The 19,575-nt window shown below is 45.1% G+C and overlaps 3 protein-coding genes across 6 annotated transcripts in view; 2 read left to right on the top strand and 1 right to left on the bottom strand.

The window, feature by feature from the left end:
- LOC141154449 (synaptonemal complex central element protein 1-like) overlaps window positions 1-19,575 on the top strand; it is a 41,607-nt gene that overhangs the window by 8,765 nt on the left and 13,267 nt on the right. The window contains exon 7 of one of the 3 annotated variants that reach the window (XM_073640380.1): window positions 636-1,309. The exons of the other annotated variants lie outside the window; for them this stretch is intronic. Within the exon in view, the coding sequence (XP_073496481.1) occupies window positions 636-1,087 (452 nt within the window). The 3' untranslated portion in view covers window positions 1,088-1,309. Of the gene's footprint in view, window positions 1-635; window positions 1,310-19,575 lie in introns of those variants that run through there. 3 annotated transcript variants of the gene reach the window in all.
- On the bottom strand, window positions 1,238-14,607 carry FTSJ1 (FtsJ RNA 2'-O-methyltransferase 1). Of its 2 annotated transcripts, none has more exons than XM_073640383.1 (11): window positions 14,405-14,607; window positions 11,592-11,722; window positions 10,022-10,091; window positions 9,832-9,931; window positions 9,670-9,748; window positions 9,535-9,587; window positions 9,172-9,225; window positions 8,977-9,079; window positions 2,073-2,156; window positions 1,880-1,983; window positions 1,238-1,800 (listed from the first exon to the last, which is right to left on the bottom strand). In XM_073640383.1, the coding sequence occupies exons 2-11, from the start codon at window positions 11,710-11,712 to the stop codon at window positions 1,585-1,587; spliced, it is 984 nt and encodes a 327-aa protein (XP_073496484.1). In that variant the 5' UTR covers window positions 11,713-11,722; window positions 14,405-14,607; the 3' UTR covers window positions 1,238-1,584. The 2 variants fall into 2 exon arrangements, with proteins under 2 accessions (XP_073496484.1, XP_073496485.1); XM_073640384.1 differs by lacking the exon at window positions 14,405-14,607 and adding an exon at window positions 14,263-14,396.
- Window positions 14,605-18,114, top strand: SFT2D3 (SFT2 domain containing 3). Its single transcript, XM_073640385.1, has one exon. The coding sequence runs from the start codon at window positions 14,688-14,690 to the stop codon at window positions 15,285-15,287; it is 600 nt and encodes a 199-aa protein (XP_073496486.1). The 5' UTR covers window positions 14,605-14,687; the 3' UTR covers window positions 15,288-18,114.

Below are 19,575 nucleotides of genomic sequence, written 5' to 3'. Positions count from 1 at the left end.
CATATCCGAATTGCGGTATGATTCCAATATTAAAATGAGTCCAGAGGGAGAATGCAGCCATAGTGTATTCAGTTTTTTGTCTATTCAGCCTGACAGCTGCAGCTTGTACTGAGCAGTGTGCCATCTCAGCAACAGCAAAGAGGAGGGACACTGAGGAGCTGTCAATCAAACTAAGTGGGCGTTAGATTGAGTTTTAACTTTCATAAAGTATTATACAGCCATTCTGGCATGGCGTATCAAAGCAAGTACAACAGTCTCATCAGATCTACAGCTTGTATTGTGAGGTATGATGGCAGATGCCCTTTAAAAGGGTTTTCCACTTTCACCCTTTATCCAACACCCTCCTGGTATTAGGTAAAATCTCATTAGATTAGGTGGTGGTGAGATAACGATCCAGTTGGAAAAATGGCTACTTGTAAGAGGAAAATCGTATTAAAGGGACTATTGAAAATTCAGTTGGAAGTGCAGAGAGTGGTATTGGGCAGAAGGACCGGGGCAGGTGGATGTGTACATCTGTGGAAGAAGGTCCAGTGCAGCTTGTATATTATTCATGTAAAAATCTGCTGTTTCTATGTTCCGGAGTCCAATCGGAATTATGGAGAGTAATAAATCTTCCTGTTTTTTCACCTCCGCAGCCATCTACAATTATTCTGTAACAATGGAGATGTTCTTCATCAGTCTCTTTGCCCGTTACTGTTTCCGGAGGGTGGAGCCGTGCTCTGACAATGACTCCATCAGCCGGGAGGAGATGCATAATAAATCGTCTCAGACCACCCTGCCGGACCTGTACAGCCTCTCAGAGGAGGATATGAGGGGCACCAACGCTGGTTACATGAGTGAGGGAGATGAGACCCTCTGCCACATCGAGCATGCACCACTTGACAAGTACGACTTCCTGCAGAACAACGTGGTCCTGCCCAGACAAAGCATGGCCAAACCTCAGTCCCGAGGCATAGAAATGGGAAGCATGAACATGACTCCTACAGACGCCTATGAAGTAGCAAAACCACAAGCATCAGCTAAAGGTGGACTACAAATACAAGCACAGATAAACTATATTGGCATCAATGATGCAACAGTAGTCTGAAAGCTAATCCCATGGAAATAGATGTCTCTCGGAGGGTGCCAAGTTGGTTGGTGGCCAAAGCTTTAAATACGTTTGTGAAATATCCTGGAGCTGATCTCTGGCTGTCACATAATGCACTCCCCTCTCCGCCCTTTATACCCACACTCCATACAGATGGATAAAACCTTCTTTATTTGTTGCAATAAAATTGTAATAAATAAAAGTTTTTCATTACAAAAAAAAGTAGAACGAATTATCAACTTAAAACATAAGATTTTTAAATCTTAAAGGGTTGCTCCGCCATGCTCCATTCTGCATCAGGAGAGCCGCTGCTAACTGTTGACAGGTGCCTGCCAGGACGTGTGCACCAGTCCTGTCCATTATAAGTCGTGTGCAGATACCCATCATCCATGTACATGTCCTACCCTGCACCTGCGGACTGGATGTCATCAGAGCCATTCGCCTTCCGCTGCAGAAGTGAATGCGCTGCAGGCCGCAGCCACTAAATAACCAATCTATCAAGAGGAAATGGATAGTTTCTGGATAGCGGCCCCCTCACAAACACTGGTTGCTTCATCTTCACTGTTTGTCGTGGTTGAAGGGATGTTCACAGGTGAAGGTGGCATTTCTTTGGCTAGGAGATTGTTCTTCTTTAAAAAGCAGGCCTCCTGATAGGGCGGACGAATAGGGGGCTGATTTGGGGGCATGTAGCTGTATTCTTTACCATTTTCCAACTGTAGGGAAAAACACCAGAAGCATTTAGTCCCGATGCCTCTATGTACAGCAAGGCCTCCTGGGGTTCAGCCCCCTTACCTGTAGAGGGTACGTCTTGTCGGAGTCGTAGGCACTCAAGTCTCCACAGGCCAGGAATGGAACTATCACACGGTTTGGACCCTCAAGCTGGTTAAAGTCCACATCTAAAAAGAGGTAAAAAATATTAATTATTCAATCTCACGTTTCTAAATCAAGGTCCATAAAACCAGACATCTGTGTATCCAGCACTCACTATAGCAGTGGTCCAGCAGGGGATTTGACATGTTGGGTACATATCCCTCTGGCGGGCTGTATCCCTGACATACAACAAACGCCTCTGTACAGGAGAAAAAATAATTACTAACATGCAGTGAAATAACCATACTGTCTGCTTCATAAGTCTCCTAGGATATAGGCGTGTAAGTGGGAAGGCCTGGCACGAGACCACCCAATATTGCCGCTTCTATATAATGAGATTATCTATATTTAAAAGGGTTGTCCACTTTTAGAAAAACCCCTTCTCGATCTGAAGGTTTCCCTCCTGTGAAAATAGAAACACGTATACTCACCTCCCATGCCGGCGCCGTTCCAGCGGTGTCGGCACTTACGTTCCCGGGACTCACGTGTGATTGTTATGACATGTGAGCCCTGCTGCGCCCAATCAGCGCTGGCGTCACTGTCCCGCCTATGGACCTATTAGTAATCAATAAGTGAGCGCTTGATTATACATACCACCAAGAAGAAGAAATAGGTGCTTATTGCCACTAAAATAAATATTAAGTATTGCAAAAATTAAAAACAATCCTACAGAGTATAGCAATGGAGGACCACAAATCACCACGTCATGAGTATCACACTTCTTGACATAGTAGTCATATATATGATGTTTATATTGTGCCATATATGCATTTAATTATCGGAATATTGACCTATATGGTTGACATTAACCATAAGAAATGTAACTTACATGTTCAAGTGGGTTAATGACGGATGTGGTGCTAAGTGCCCCAATGCAAGTTTTGCTCTTGCTTCATCGGGGGCATATTACCTTGGACATGTAAGTTGCCCTGTAGCTACTTCTCCTTTATTTGGGATGCATTATTCTATAGGAGATTCTCGATAAGAGTTTAAACATTATATACTATATATGTGTACCCACTTGGGCTTTTGAGTCTATGAAGCTCTCTCTTTAGTAGTATCTACAGACACTGACATTTTTTATGGTTAATGTCAACCATATAGGGCAATATTAAGTTAATATTTATATTTTGCCATATATGCATTTAATTATCAGGATTTTTTTTGTTTGCTGACAACCATGATAGAGATAGATAGAGATATATATATATACAAAAGTTTGGACACACCTTCTCATTTAAAGATTTTTCTGTATTTTCATGACTATGAAAATTGTGCATTCACACTGAAGGCCTCAAAACTATGAATTAACACATGTGGAATTATATACTTAACAAAAAAGTGTGAAACAACTGAAAATATGTCTTTTATTCTAGGTTCTTCAAAGTAGCCACCTTTTGCTTTGATGACTGCTTTGCACACTCTTGGCATTCTCTTGATGAGCTTCAAGAGGTAGTCACCGGAAATGGTTTTCACTTCACAGGTGTGCCCTGTCAGGTTTAATAAGTGGGATTTCTTGCCTTATAAATGGGGTTGGGACCATCAGTTGTGTTGTGCAGAAGTCTGGTGTATACACAGCTGATAGTCCTACTGAATAGACTGTTAGAATTTGTATTATGGCAAGAAAAAAACAGCTAAGTAAAGAAAAACGAGTGGCCATCATTACTTTAAGAAATGAAGGTCAGTCAGTCCGAAAAATTGGGAAAACTTTGAAAGTGTCCCCAAGTGCAGTTGCAAACACCATCAAGTGCTACAAAGAAACTGGCTCACATGAGGACCGCCCCAGGAAAGGAAGACCAAGAGTCACCTCTGCTTCTGAGGATAAGTTTATCCGAGTCACCAGCCTCAGAAATCGCAGGTTAACAGCAGCTCAGATTAGAGACCAGGTCAATGCCACACAGAGTTCTAGCAGCAGACACATCTCTTCAACAACTGTTAAGAGGAGACTTTGTGCAGCAGGCCTTCATGGTAAAATAGCTGCTAGGAAACCACTGCTAAGGACAGGCAACAAGCAGAAGAGACTTGTTTGGGCTAAAGAACACAAGGAATGGACATTAGACCAGTGGAAATCTGTGCTTTGGTCTGATGAGTCCAAATTTGAGATCTTTGGTTCCAACCACCGTGTCTTTCTGCGACGCAGAAAAGGTGAACGGATGGACTCTACATGCCTGGTTCCCACCGTGAAGCATGGAGGAGGAGGTGTGATGGTGTGGGGGTGCTTTGCTGGTGACACTGTTGGGGAGTTATTCAAAATTGAAGGCATACTGAACCAGCATGGCTACCACGGCATCTTGCAGCGGCATGCTATTCCATCCGGTTTGCGTTTAGTTGGACCATCATTTATTTTTCAACAGGACAATGACCCCAAAGACTCCTCCAGGCTGTGTAAGGGCTATTTGACCAAGAGCAAGAGTGATGGGGTGCTACGCCAGATGACCTGGCCTCCACAGTCACCAGACCTGAACCCAATCGAGATGGTTTGGGGTGAGCTGGACCGCAGAGTGAAGGCAAAAGGGCCAACAAGTGCTAAGCATCTCTGGGAGCTCCTTCAAGATTGTTGGAAGACCATTTCCGGTGACTACCTCTTGAAGCTCATCAAGAGAATGCCAAGAGTGTGCAAAGCAGTCATCAAAGCAAAAGGTGGCTACTTTGAAGAACCTAGAATGTAAGACATATTTTCAGTTGTTTCACACTTTTTTGTTAAGTATATAATTCCACATGTGTTAATTCATAGTTTTGATGCCTTCAGTGTGAATGTACAATTTTCATAGTCATGAAAATACAGAAAAATCTTTAAATGAGAAGGTGTGTCCAAACTTTATATATACAGTACAGACCAAAAGTTTGGACACACCTTCTCATTTAAAGCTTTTTCTGTATTTTCATGACTATGAAAATTGTACATTCACACTGAAGGCATCAAAACTATGAATTAACACATGTGGAATTATATACTTAACAAAAAAGTGTGAAACAACTGAAAATATGTCTTACATTCTAGGTTCTTCAAAGTAGCCACCTTTTGCTTTGATGACTGCTTTGCACACTCTTGGCATTCTCTTGATGAGCTTCAAGAGGTAGTCACCGGAAATGGTCTTCCAACAATCTTGAAGGAGTTCCCAGAGATGCTTAGCACTTGTTGGCCCTTTTGCCTTCACTCTGCGGTCCAGCTCACCCCAAACCATCTTGATTGGGTTCAGGTCTGGTGACTGTGGAGGCCAGGCCATCTGGCGTAGCACCCCATCACTCTCCTTCTTGGTCAAATAGGCCTTACACAGCTCCACACCATCACACCTCCTCCTCCATGCTTCACGGTGGGAATCAGGCATGTAGAGTCCATCCGTTCACCTTTTGTGCGTCGCACAAAGACAGGGTGGTTGGAACCAAAGATCTCAAATTTGGACTCATCAGACCAAAGCACAGATTTCCACTGGTCTAATGTCCATTCCTTGTGTTCTTTAGCCCAAACAAGTCTCTTCTGCTTGTTGCCTGTCCTTAGCAGTGGTTTCCTAGCAGCTATTTTACCATGAAGGCCTGCTGCACAAAGTCTCCTCTTAACAGTTGTTGTAGAGATGTGTCTGCTGCTAGAACTCTGTGTGGCATTGACCTGGTCTCTAATCTGAGCTGCTGTTAACCTGCGCTTTCTGAGGCTGGTGACTCGGATAAACTTATCCGCAGAAGCAGAGGTGACTCTTGGTCTTCCTTTCCTGGGGCGGTCCTCATGTGAGCCAGTTTCTTTGTAGCGCTTGATGGTTTTTGCAACTGCACTTAAGGACACTTTCAAAGTTTGCCAAATTTTTCAGACTGACTGACCTTCATTTCTTAAAGTAATGATGGCCACTCATTTTTCTTTACTTAGCTGCTTTTTTCTTGCCATAATACAAATTCTAACAGTCTATTCAGTAGGACTATCAGCTGTGTATCCACCAGACTTCTGCACAACACAACTGATGGTCCCAACCCCATTTATAAGGCAAGAAATCCCACTTATTAAACCTGACAGGACACACCTGTGAAGTGAAAACCATTTCCGGTGACTACCTCTTGAAGCTCATCAAGAGGATGCCAAGAGTGTGCAAAGCAGTCATCAAAGCAAAAGGTGGCTACTTTGAAGAACCTAGAATATAAGACATATTTTCAGTTGTTTCACACTTTTTTGTTAAGTATATAATTCCACATGTGTTAATTCATAGTTTTGATGCCTTCAGTGTGAATGTGCAATTTTCATAGTCATGAAAATACAGAAAAATCTTTAAATGAGAAGGTGTGTCCAAACTTTTGGTCTGTACTGTATATATAACTTTTTTTTTTTTTTTTTTTTTTTTTTTAATGAATTATAAGATCTATAGCACCGCAATTAATTATACAGTTGTAAACAAAAGTTTATATACCCAGGCAGAATTTTTCCTTTCTTGGCCTTGTTTCAGAGAATATGAATAATAACAAAAAAAACTTTTTCTCCACTCATGGTTATTGGATGGGTGAAGCCATTTATTGTCAAACTACTGTGTTTTCTCTTTTTAAATCTTAATGACAACCAAAAACATCCAAATGACCCTGATTGAATGTTCACATACCCCAGTTCTTAATACCGTGTATTGCCCCCTCTAACATCAATGACAGCTTGAAGTCTTTTGTGGTAGTTGTGGATGAGGTTCTTTATTTTCTCAGATGGTAAAGCTGCCCATTCTTCTTGGCAAAAAGCATCCTGTTCCTGTAAATTCCTGGGCTGTCTATTTCTAAAAATCCCCATCTCTACATCTCTGACAGCCATTCCATTCCAGTGTCAGTTGAATTCCAACCAAAGTCCACCTCATTCTACTGAATGTGCTTCTGATTAGGTGATCACCTGAACCAAATCTTATGTAATGAGGGAAAGTATAAAAAAACACTGCTGTGGTCTTCACAATCCTCTTGCAATAGGACAAGCTGGATGGCAAAACAAGTGCTAGGACTAGGAATAGCAAAAAAGTAACTTGAATGAAAAAATAACTTTTAACCATGCCAAAGGAGTTGAAAAGAAAAGTCTTGAGTGAGGAAAAGAAGGGCTCAATTCTGGCTTTACTAGCAGAGGGATACAGTGAGCGTCATGTTGCCTCCATTCTTAAAATTTCGAGGATGGCAGTCTATTACAACAAGGTCAAGCAGCAGACATTGGGGACAACAAAGCTACAGACCGGCAGAGGGCGAAAGCGACTCTCCACTGACTGGGATGATCGTCATCTTATTTGAATGGCACTCAGTAACCGTAGGATGACATCAAGTGACCTACAAAAGGAACGGCAAATGGCAGCTGGGGTGAAGAGCACGGCAAGAACAGTTGGTACCAGGTTCCTGGAGGCCTCAAGTCATGTAAAGCTAGAAAAAAGCCTTTCATCAATGAGAAGCAATGGAGAGCCAGGCTGAAGTTTGCCAAAGACCATAAGGATTGGCCCATAGAGGACTGGAGTAAGGTAATCTTCTCTGATGAGTCTAATTTTCAGCTTTGCCCAACATCTGATCGTCTAATGGTTATACGGAGACCTGGAGAGGCATACAAGCCCCAGTGTCTTGCACCCACTGTGAAATTTGGTGGAGGATCGGTAATGATCTGGGGATGCTTCAGCAAGGCTGGAATTGGGCAGGTTAATCTTTTCGAAGGACGTATGAATCAAGCCACATACAAGGTTATGCTTGAAAAACACTTCCTTCTGCTCAGGCAATGTTCCCCAACTCTGAGGACTGTTTTTTCCAGCAGGACAATGCCCCATGCCACACAGCTAGGTCAATCAATGTGTGGATGAAGAAGCACCACATCAAGACCCTGTCATGGCCAGTCCAATCTCCAGACCTGAATCCCATTGAAAACCTCTGGAATGTAATCGAGAGGAAGATGGATAGTCACAAGCCATCAAGCAAAGAAGAACTGCTTACATTATTGTGCCAGGAGCAGAATAAAGTCACCCAAAAGCAGAGAGAAAGACTGGTAGAAAGCAGCCAAGATGCATGAAAACTGGGATTAAAAATCATGGTTATTCCACCAAATATTGATTTCTGAACTCTTCCTCAGTTAAAACATGAGTATTGTTGTTTCTAAAAGAATAAGAACTTGTTTTATTTGCATTATTTGAAGTCTGAAAGCACTGTTTCTCTGATTCTTTTTTATTATTTTGATGATTTCTCATTTGCTGCAAATAAATACAACATTCTTAGCTTTGAATTTCAGAGACATGTTGTCAGTAGTTTATAGAATAAAACAACAATGTACATTTTACTAAAAAAAATATACCTAGAAAGAGAAAAATCAGAGAAAATGACAATTTTGCAGTGGGCTCTTAATTTTTGTGGTCCTCCATTGCTATACTCTGTAGGATTGTTTTTCATTTTTGCAATACTTAATAAAGATTTATTTTAGTGGCAAAAAGCACCTATTGCTTCTTCTTGGTGGTATTTATAGTTTGGGTGTTGCCTCCAGTGACAACGTTTTGGATTATTCATGCTACCTAAGGTTGGTCGCCCTCTTGATTATGTATATGTCTGAAGGCGTGGATAGTGACACCAGCGCTGATTGGGCACCTGGCTCACGTGTCATAACAAAAGCACGTGATCCACGGGGACGTGAGTGCCAACACCACTGGAACGGCACCGGCACGGGACGTAAGTATAGGTGTATTTATTTTCACAGGGGGCAAACATTCAGATCGGGAAGGGGTTTTCCTAATAGCGGACAACCCTTTTAATGCTGCAATCTGCACTGTACCAGATACAATAGATTTACGGCAGGGTCAGCAACCTACAGCTGCTGTGAAGCTATGGGCTCACAATGCCATGACAGCAGTCTGCTAGTCTGTGCCTGTCACAAAATGCTGGGATTTGTAGTTTTATGCAGCTGGAGTGTTGATCCTGATTTAGGGAATGATGCCATTTGTCAGCTCTGAGCTTCCCCCATCAGATATACTATGAAGGAGGAATTATTGCATTTGGGGGTGATCTCGTTAAGCCCATTCTGAGGTTCTAGGATTTCTGTACACTTGCTTTACCTATACTGGAGTTCCGGCTGCTCCGAGGCTTGGCACATGTGACTTCTCTGAAAAAGATCTTGAGCTGGGAATACAGGAGTGTGACATCTTTTCCACGAAAAATCTAAAAATAAGGGATTTTAAATTAGAAATGTTCTCATCTTCAGGACATATGGCCAGGAAAGGAAGAGAGATGGCAATCAACAAGTCACCCACCTTAGCCACAAATGTGCCCCCTGCTCTCAGCACATGAGTTGTGATGTTTAAAGCCTACAAGGAAATCAGATACAGCATTACTACAGCTTGTGAACAGAAACCATAATACACCTATCATTCTGTACACTAGGCAGATGTGTCACTCAGGATTCTGGAAAAGCTGGGTAACAATGCTTGAGGAAATTGTAATGGACAGATGCACAACAAAATCCTTCTATCACCATATGGTTTTCCATAGGTGCAGTGCTAATATTTTCCCTACATCCATCACAGATTTTATGCTGTTGTAGCGGTGTAGAAATGTGACTAAGTACCCATCTTCTCTCACAATGTACGGGGTCCCGCTTCTGGAAGGACACTCACCGCCAGTAGAAGCTGAGCCTGAATATACTCATCAATGTCATGCAGTCCAGTAACTACAAGCCAGAAAAAGTGACATTACATAAAATGACAACATCCTAACAAAACCAGGGAACATAAGAGAGATATCGATATTACCATCAGGAGCCCCGTCACACACCACAAGATCCGCAGGCTGCCCCTCAAAATGTCGGATGATTTCATGAGCTGTGGAGACCTAAAAATAGGAAACGAGATCAAATGACAATTCCTATCCAGACTGACAAATTCAGTAGAAGACTGTGAAGGTTTCTTCCAAACCTTGGTAATATCTCCTTGTATCTGGATGACTCCGGGTAGAGGAGCCATCGCCTGAAGATCCACTGCTACAATCTTCACCTCAGTAGTCTCATTGCTGGACCTGAGGAGACATAGTGAAGACACTGATTATGTGCTGCAGATCCTACACCCCGCATGAGGCTTCAGATTTGGCACAGAAAACACCATTCACCTGAGCTTTCTGCTAAGAACCTGGCTCCAGCTCCCGGGGGCCGCACACAGGTCCACCGCTCTTTGTACGCCTGGGGAAGAAACACAAGACTCTGCTCAGCTAAATTCAAGAGCTCAAGTTTTAGGCTGCGTGCCCACTATGCGTTTTTCAAGCGTTTTTTGCAGTGGAATTTCCGCAGCGAAAACGCTTAAAAAACTTGGTAAAAGCTTGGTAATACGTGCCCCATGGTCCCCAATGATAATCCCCATGTGCTGTGCACATGCTGCGGAAATTTCCGCTGCGGATTATCATTGCGGAAAAATAAGCAGCATGTCCATTATTTTTGCGAAGGTCCTTTTACACCACCGCGAGCTGTCCAAGACACCGGACGCACCGGAGAGAAGACCAGAGGCCATCAGAAGGTGAGTATAATGTTTTTTTTTTTTACCATTTTTATTCTTTTTTTAACTATTAACTTGGTCACACTATATAAATCCATGCAACCGGTATGGATTTATAGTGTGACCAAGTTGTCAAGCACTTTTCCAAGTGATTCTAAAATCCCTTCATAACCCGCATGAGGAAATGCATGCAAAAACGCTTCACAAACGCTTCTGCCTGGCAGGAAAAACGCATGTACAATCCGCATGTACAATCCGCATGCGTTTTTCCTGCCAGGGAGATGCAGAAAACATCCGGAGCATTTCTGCTTCGTGGGCACTAAGTCTTATCTGTTCAAGGGTATGTGCACACTAAGTATTTGGTGCAGAAATTTCTGCTTCTCTTGGCAGGAAAAAAGCAGCGGCAAAAACGTGCGTTCTTGCTGCATTTTTGTTGCAGATTTTTCCCCACTCATTAGCATGGGTGAAATCTGCAGCAAAAAAGCTGAAAGCATTGACATATGGCAGAGCTAAATCTGCAGGTCACAAATAAGCAACGTGTGCATGAGTCTTTAGGATTCTCATTCACTTTGATGGCATCAGGAAATTTTTCAGGTTTTGTGACCAATCTGCATTGAAAAAAACGCAGCATATGCACACAGCCAATGAGTCACTATACTTCTGTTTTTGTTTTTTTAATAAGTTGTAGGCCCTTTAATACTTTGCATATTGTCCCTTAGACCCCCACCGATTGCTCAAAAGAATTCTCAGAAGCGCACAGCATCAACCCGAGAGCGCACAGAGCAGAGCACGGATTTAGTAGAAAGACTACAGCTTTTTATATAGTCTGTACTCCGCCCTTGATTCCAGCACTAAGAGGACTTTTGAGAAGAGACTGAAAAGTTTTGCAAGACCAGGTCCAGCGGCCAAGTGAGTTTTTTGTGGCTGTTGAACAGGAGCCCTGAGAACCTGTTAGTACCTACCGACATCCCTGGCTCCTCTTCTGATTGGGCAGCCTTGCTTTTTGTGTGTTACATCACAACGATGACATCACTCCAGGCAGACTAATCAAGAGGTACGTGGATGCCGGGAGACGCGATGAGGGCGAGGCAGGGAGACGCGATGAGGGCGAGGCAGGGAGACGCGATGAGGGCGAGGCAGGGAGACGCGATGAGGGCGAGGCAGGGAGACGCGATGAGGGCGCCGGATACCTTGGAAGAGCCGATACTCCTCATCCAGCTGCAGAAGCTTGAAGGCACTGCGCGCTCTCCAGCCTTCCTCCTTGGCCAGCCGGTAGTAAATGTCCCTCTTGTCCTTTGAGGAGCGCCCCATGATGCTCCTTCTAGAAGGTAAAAAAACACTGTAAAACTATGTGCACACTGTGCGGTTTTGTGGCGTTTTTTTCCCAGCGGAAAAGCACCAAAAATGCTAGGTAATCGGTGTGCCAGCTAATGCAATGACCATCCTGAAGTGCTGTGCACATGATCAGGAATTTTCCTGACAGGATTGTCATTGCGTTTAAATCTGCATCATGTCAATTCTTTGTGCGTTTCTGCAGCGTTTTTCACCCTTAGACTTGAATGGAGTCTCAGTCAAATCTGCAGCAAAAATGTAGGTTTAAAAATATTTGCGGATTTGCTGCGGATGTTTGCTGCGTATTTGACGGACTCAATTCAAATCAATGAGTCAAAAACGCAGCAAAAATACACAAAGAATTGAGACTGCTCCTCCCATCATCAGACGGTCGCTCCAGCTGACAATAGTGGGAGCAGGTGTGGCTGAGGGGAGAAGTAATCTCCTCAGCCGGCGTCTGTGCGCAGTTTTATAAAAAGTAAATAAAATAAATCAATATTAAAATAAAAAAAACACCTTATTCTCACCTGTCCGCTGTCATCTTGATGTCCCACAGCGATCCGATCATCCAGCAATACACTGACAGGAGCGCGATTGCTCCCGGCAGTGTATAACGCTGTGCTGCAGGACTGAGTTCACTGGAGTTCATCAGCTGAAGATCAATTGAAATCTCTGGAGACCTCACTTATGGCATTGGTGCTATGTGAGAATTTTCTCACGCAACACTGAGGTAGTAAGTGAGGTCACCAAAGCTCTCAGCTGACCATCAGCTGATTGAACTCCAGTGACCTCACTCCTGCAGCACAGCGTTATACACCGACAGGAGCGATTACACTCCTGTCAGTGTATACAGTGCTGTCTTCTACAACAGTCACATCAGTGATTGCTGATGTGGCTGTTGTAGAAGTGACCGGGATCATCGTGGGACACTGTGGATTATGTCATAACAGCGGACAGGTGAGGGATATGGTTGTTTTTTATTTTTGGTTTCTTACAGGAGACGAGGGCTTCGGGGATTGGGCGTTAGGTGAGTATACGGTGTTTTTTACTTTTAAATAAAAGATTAAAACAGTGCGGAATTTTATTTAAAATAAAAGTCTTTATTCTGGCAGTGTCTTTATTTCAAAAACCTTACTACGGGGTTAGTAATGGTAATTACTAACCTGAGCTTCATGTCAGCTGCCAATACAAGGCTGACATGAACCACAACCCTATTACCCCACTTGCCACCGCACCAGGGCAAGTGGAAAGAGAGGAAGCTAAGCACCAGATTTGGTGCATCCTACGGATGCGCCAGTTCTAGGGACACTGAGAGCTGATATTATTAGCCTCGGAGAGGGCAAGTATCCATGGCCTCTTCCCTGGCTATTAAGATCAGCTCGCAGCTGTCTGCCTAGCCTTTGCTGGTTAGATTTTATAGGGGGACTATATGTAAATTTTTTTCTGGGGTCCCCCTGTAATCTAGCCAGTAAAGGCTAAGCAAACAGCTGTGGGCTGTTATTAAAAGCCAGGGAACATTTTTGGCTAATGGCCCCTTCCTTGGCTACTAATATCAGCTCCCAGCGGTCAGATTTCCCTCTACTGGTTATGAAAATGACACAGGAGCCCAAGCCATATTTTTTTAATTTTAGGCTCTGTGCCCACGATCCAGACATAGAAGAGTTTTTAACACAGCATATTTTTGCTGCGTCCAAAACGCTGCATTCTATTGAACGCAGGTAAATCCGCATGTGTTCACTGAACCATGCTGCTTTACCGCATTCAATACATTGCAGTGGTCAAATTTCTGTTGCTGAAACTAGTGACTCTGCAAGAGAATTTGACATGCTGCGGTCCTGAAAGACGCGCTGCATGTCAGTGTCAGCGGGTGATCCACAGCCTCTGATGCATGCATAGTGGACATGGGATTTCTAGAGATCCCATCCACTATGCTGTAACATCTGGACGCTGCGGGTTTGATTCTGCATAAACAAGCAGCTTCAAACCCGCAGCGGCTCCTTATCATGGGCATGTACCCAAACTCAACTGTAACATGTCAATTCAGATTTTGACCGACTGAAATGTCATTACATGGGGTGGATCCGCATGTATTGACAAAACAAGTGCAGCATTAGAACACAGCTTTTTGGACAATGCGCTGCGTCCAAAGCACTGCTAGTTGCTGATTGTGGGGACGTAGCGGCTAACCAAACACCTGTGAGCTGTTATTAATAACCAAGAAAAATCATTCATTGTTGGACAAAAACGCATCAAAATCACGGAAAAGCCTGTGTTTTCGCTGCCAAGACATGCAGAAAAGTTGCAAAAATGTCTGCAATCAAATCCTGAACTTGAGCACATGGCCTAAATCCCTGCATCCAGTCCGACCCCCGCCTATATGTGTCTGAGGGGAAGGGGCAACTCACAGGACTCGGGGGGCTACCAATGACGATGGCACCAGGCGGACATATAAAGTAGAGGTCTCCAGGGCAGGGGGCTCTGGGTGCATAAAAAAGGACAGTGATAAAGTTCTGCAGCATCCTAATATACCCGAGGGGTCAATTCCTCTACATCGCTGCTTGCTGTCAGTGAATGGAAACACTGCTGCTGACATCTAGATGCACCAAGTCCATGCCCTGTGCACACTGACGGCAGCGGCTCCGGTTCATCCCGTGCGGTATCGCTCACTCACCGTTTCCTCTAGCGCCTCTCTGGGCGGAGCTCACGAATCGTAGTCTCCGCAAAAATGGCCGCTCGCCAGTAAGGAAGCCGTCACAGCAAAAAAAAATTCTGCCGAGCTTTATTAAACGTACACTGTGCAGAGTGAAAAGCTTTATTTACACTGACACGGCGGGAATCTCGCCAAGCAGAGCTCTCTCTGGCACAGCCCATCAAGGTGACAAAAGCGGAAGTCCAGTTGCCATGGAGACGTTCATCCAGCTTTATTTACACTGACAGAGGCGGACGTTGTCACCATGGCGGACCTAGGCCGGCAGTTACAGGAGTACGTAGCGCAGAATAAGGCCGGGAGCAGCGGCAGTTCTGCGGCCTCCGAGCGCTCGGAGCCGGGGTGGCGGGCCTGGTTCTCCCCTCCCAGCGGCGGCCTCTCGTGGTCATGGAGTCCTATGGATGCGGATCCTTTCCTGCCGGGGATGTCCGGGACTCAGAGGCTGATGGCGGCCGGTGTGTGTGCGGGCATGGCCGCTCTGTGCTTCACCCTGGCCGGACTCTATGTGCCGCTGCTGTTGCTCCGGGCTCGGAAGTTCGCCATGCTGTGGTCTATGGGCTCGCTTCTGGGCCTGTGTGCCGCCGGCCTCCTGCGGGGCCCCAGCCGCATGCTCCGGGAGCCCGACCCCTGGGCCTTCTTCTACCTGGCCGCTCTGGGGGGCACGCTGTACGCGGCGCTGGGCTTCCGGAGCACCCCTCTCACATTACTGGGGGCCGGCGCGCAGATCATCACCGGCGCAGCGCTGCTGCTGGGCATGTTACCGGGCGGCGCCGCGGGGAGGCGCTACATCAGCGGACTGTGCGGGAGTCTGATGAGGAGAGGGGTCTCCAAAGCCCTGCCCGTGTAATGGCTGGACAGGGCCCCACTGTGGAGCGGAGACCACGGCCTATGTGACTCCGAAGACCAGTGGTACCCAAGGCTTGCTGGGAGTTGTAGTATTGGAACCACTGTTCAGACACATGATGGGAATCACTACTCCAGCAGAGCTGGGGCCCCTGTTATTCTACGTGATCGGGACTGTGGCCACTGTGAAGCTCAGTCAGGGCTCCTATCTGGGCCACTGGACTATGGCACCTGTGAAGCTGAGGGCTCCTATTTGGGCTGTGGCCCCTGTGAAGCTGAGGGTGGTTTACTTGGGACCCCGTACATTGATTCCTGTGAAGATGAAGCCTCTTTTTCTGGGCCACTGGATTGCCCCCCATGAAGACGAGGACTCCTATCTGGGATTCATGGACTGTGGCCCCTGTGAAGACGAGGGCTCCTTATCTGGACCACTGGCTTCTCTCTATGTCAAGCTTTATATGAGAACTATCAGACACTTGGTGCCTTGATGTCGCCACTGATAACCGCTGTGAATCTGCTGCTTATATTAAGCATACCATACACTATAGGGAGTCGTAAGCCAGACGCTTATCTCCCCTGAGAACAAAGGATCAGACATGATGAAATGCAACATGTCCAACCCTTTTCCCTCCTGCTGCTGGCAGGACACCCACATACATTATAGTTTGTCTGCTGATCTTGCTGAAATTGGTGGTTTTATCCAACATCTATTTAAAGAGGTATTCCCATCCCCAAGATCCTATCCTAATATGTAGTAGGTGTAATAATATTATTAGCAAATACCTCCAATTAGAAATGTAGTATAGTTCTTCTGATTCGCTATGTCTCTTTCCTCATGTGCAGGCATTGCAGGACCTTAGCTATCCATGGTAACGACCACTGATATAGTGACCGCTAGATGCTAGTGGTTGTAACCATGGATACCTAAGGTCCTGCACATTTCTAATTGGAGGTATTTACTAATATTATACCTACTACATATTGGGACAGGAGCTTGGAGATGGAAGTAACCCTTTAAAGTGTTAGTTCTGAATGACCAATCGGCTCTGAAAAGGTGGTGACCTTTAAAGGGTTAATGCTGCTCCTCTCAATTGTACATGGAGAGATGATTGGGGCCGGTGACATCCCGTCTTCCCATACCTGCGGGGACGTGTGTGTGTGTGACAGACCGTACGTCCCATACTGGTGTACAGCAGATTTGATGGTACTGACCTCTGGATGCAGAAGTGAGAGAACCAACACTGACTTTTTATAGGCCACGTTTTCAGGCTGTTATTGGCATTACTGGGGGGCCATGCCAATAGAAAAATACACCATATGTGCAGCTGCTTTAACTTATTCTAACCCCATATTCAGGCATTTCCAAATATAATGGTCTGTTGAGGATATATTCACATTCCCTCCGTCTTACCTTTACCGGGATACAGATATTGCAAAACTCCAACCTCTAAGGCTGCGTGCCCACGATCAGGAAGAACAGTGTTTTGGACTCGGCTCACCTGCGCTGCGTCCATAACGCTGCGTTCTATAAAGCCCATCCACTGTGCTTGTATCGTAGAACTCTCATGCCCACTGCTGTTATTTGACTCCGTGTAAACTCACCCGCGACTTGGCTTTACGAGCTGCAGCATGACAATTTCTGTTGCAGAGAAACTAGTCTTCGCAACAGAAATTTCCCCAATAGCATGTCACTAGATGCCGTTTATCCTCATTGTTCAATGAACACATGCGGATTTACCTGTGTGATTAGAACACAGTGTTTTGGAAGCAGCTAAAATACTCTTCTTCCAAGTGCTGCTATATCCTGATCGTGGGCCTATACCCTGAATCAGTTGGAAAATAGAATATGAAGGGAACCTGGCAGTCGGTTTGTGCTGCCCCAACAATGTGTAGACTAGCTCACTCATTGCAGAAAGTGACCAAGCATGGGGGAAAGAGGCGCCAGGCAGCTGCCCCAACTACTCACCTGACTGATTGATATTTCTCCACTATACTGAGAAACCTATTAAACTGAGTCAGGTAGGGAGAAGCCAGGAGGGAGCTTCTCAGCACATCTCTTCCCCCTCCCAGGCGTCTCTCACCAGAGTAAGGCATGGCTTTCTGAAATGATGGAGCCTACTAGATTTCAGGTTGACCATGTCTTGGGCAGTATGAAACTGCTAACAGGGTGTCTTTAAAGGGGGTTGGTCACCTTTAGCACTTTATTATTTAGTGAGGCAGATTCTTGGGGGATTGGGATGGGCAGATGTTGACCCCCCCCCCCCTCACTGTGATGATCGTACGCCGTAAAATTACTGGAGAACACAAGTAGTGTTGCAGCGTTACTAGTAAAACATGGTGATGAGATCGAAGAGACTGGTGGATTATCATACGCTGGACATGACCAACATGTTTCAGAACTGTACATGTAACGTCTGCCCCTGATGACGGATCCTGTTTTTAATACACAGCCTGCCAGTATCAGCCGTTCCTAAAGAGATATCTTGTTCTAAATACACAACTTGAAGTGCAAGTGCTTCCTCTGAGGCCTTTTCAGTGCCGCTCGGCTGTATGCTGAACCTCTTTTATCTCCTCTCTCTGTATTGAACTCACCATTGTACTGAGGCATAATATTATACTAAGGGGATTTGTTTTCTGACACAAGAACACTGTGCAGCACCTGCTCCAGAAAAGGGCGCTGACCGTTCAGGGTTTTCATACAAAATATCAATCTATTTTGTTTTTTTATTGGATTCACAGATTTTTATAATTGCTGTTTTATAATTCCAGAATGTTGAGATTTTCCGTTCTACAAGATTAAATAAATGTTACACCCTGGTTTATGTTTATAATGACGTCATCCGCACCGTTTTTAGTAGAGCAATTCTGAAAAATCTCGGAAATCTTATTGGGTCTGTGACTGAACAAATGAAGCCATGTGCTGCAGAACTACACCAGAATGACTTCCACAAGAAACAAAACGTGCACTTCTGGCAATGTGATTGTGCCATGGAGGTCTTCATAATACACAGGGATGTCAAACTGAAACACAGAGGGCCAAAATGAAAAACTTGGACAAAGGCGCGGGATAACCAATATACAGGATAATGAGCCCCACATAGTCCTCCATACAGAATAACGGGCCCCACATAGTCCTCCATACAGTATAATGGGCCCCACATAGTCCTCCATACAGTATAATGGGTCCCACATAGTCCTCCATACAGAATAATGGGCCCCACATAGTCATCCATACAGAATAATGGGCCCCACATAGTCATCCATACAGAATAATGAGCCCCACATAGTTCTCCATTCAGAATAACGGGCCCCACATAGTCCTCCATACAGTATAATGGGCCCCACATAGTCCTCCATACAATATAATGGGTCCCACATAGTCCTCCATACAGAATAATGGGCCCCACATAGTCATCCATACAGAATAATGGGCCCCACATAGTCATCCATACAGAATAATGGGCCCCACATAGTCATCCATACAGAATAATGGGCCCCGCATAGTCCTCCATACAGTATAATGGGCCTCGCATAGTCCTCCATACAGAATAATGGGCCCCACATAGTGCTCCATACAGTATAATGGGCCTCACATAGTCCTCCATACAGTATAATGGGCCTCACATAGTCCTCCATACAGTATAATGGGCCCCACATAGTCCTCCATACAGAATAACGGGCCCTACATAGTCCTCCACACAATAATGGGCCCCACATAATCCTCCATACAGAATAACAGGCCCCACATAGTCCTCCATACAGAATAACAGGCCCCACATAGTCCTCCATACAGAATAACGGGCCCCACATAGTCCTCCATACAGAATAACGGGCCCCACATAGTCCTCCATACAGAATAATGGGCCCCACATAGTCCTCCATACAGAATAATGGGCCCCACATAGTCCTCCATACAGAATAATGGGCCCCACATAGTCCTCCATACAGAATAATGGCCCCACATAGTCCTCCATACAGAATAATGGGCCCCACATAGTCCTCGTACGGAATAATGGGCCCCACATAGTCCTCGTACGGAATAATGGGCCCCACATAGTCCTCGTACGGAATAATGGGCCCCACATAGTCCTCCATACAGAATAACGGGCCCCACATAGTCCTCGTACGGAATAATGGGCCCCACATAGTCCTCGTACGGAATAATGGGCCCCACATAGTCCTCGTACGGAATAATGGGCCCCACATAGTCCTCGTACGGAATAATGGGCCCCACATAGTCCTCTATACAGAATAACGGGCCCCACATTGTCCTCCATACAGAATAATGGGCC

Source organism: Phyllobates terribilis, unplaced genomic scaffold (assembly GCF_046119375.1).
Source record: "Phyllobates terribilis strain yellow unplaced genomic scaffold, ASM4611937v1 Scaffold_7__3_contigs__length_470593459, whole genome shotgun sequence".
NCBI lineage: Eukaryota > Metazoa > Chordata > Amphibia > Anura > Dendrobatidae > Phyllobates > Phyllobates terribilis.
Note: the sequence above shows the minus strand (reverse complement) of the source record. Positions and strands in the feature narration are given on the sequence as shown.

Bases quoted from the DNA above. Each gene is read 5' to 3' on its own strand.
- FTSJ1 (XM_073640383.1), bottom strand. From the start codon at position 11,712: ATGGGGCGCTCCTCAAAGGACAAGAGGGACATTTACTACCGGCTGGCC. The intron at 9,226-9,534 runs GTGAGTGTCCTT...ATTTCCTTGTAG, and splicing joins AGGCTCAGCTTCTACTGGCG to GCTTTAAACATCACAACTCA. The intron at 1,984-2,072 runs GTGAGTGCTGGA...ACCTCTTTTTAG, and splicing joins CCTGCTGGACCACTGCTATA to ATGTGGACTTTAACCAGCTT.
- SFT2D3 (XM_073640385.1), top strand. From the start codon at position 14,688: ATGGCGGACCTAGGCCGGCAGTTACAGGAGTACGTAGCGCAGAATAAG.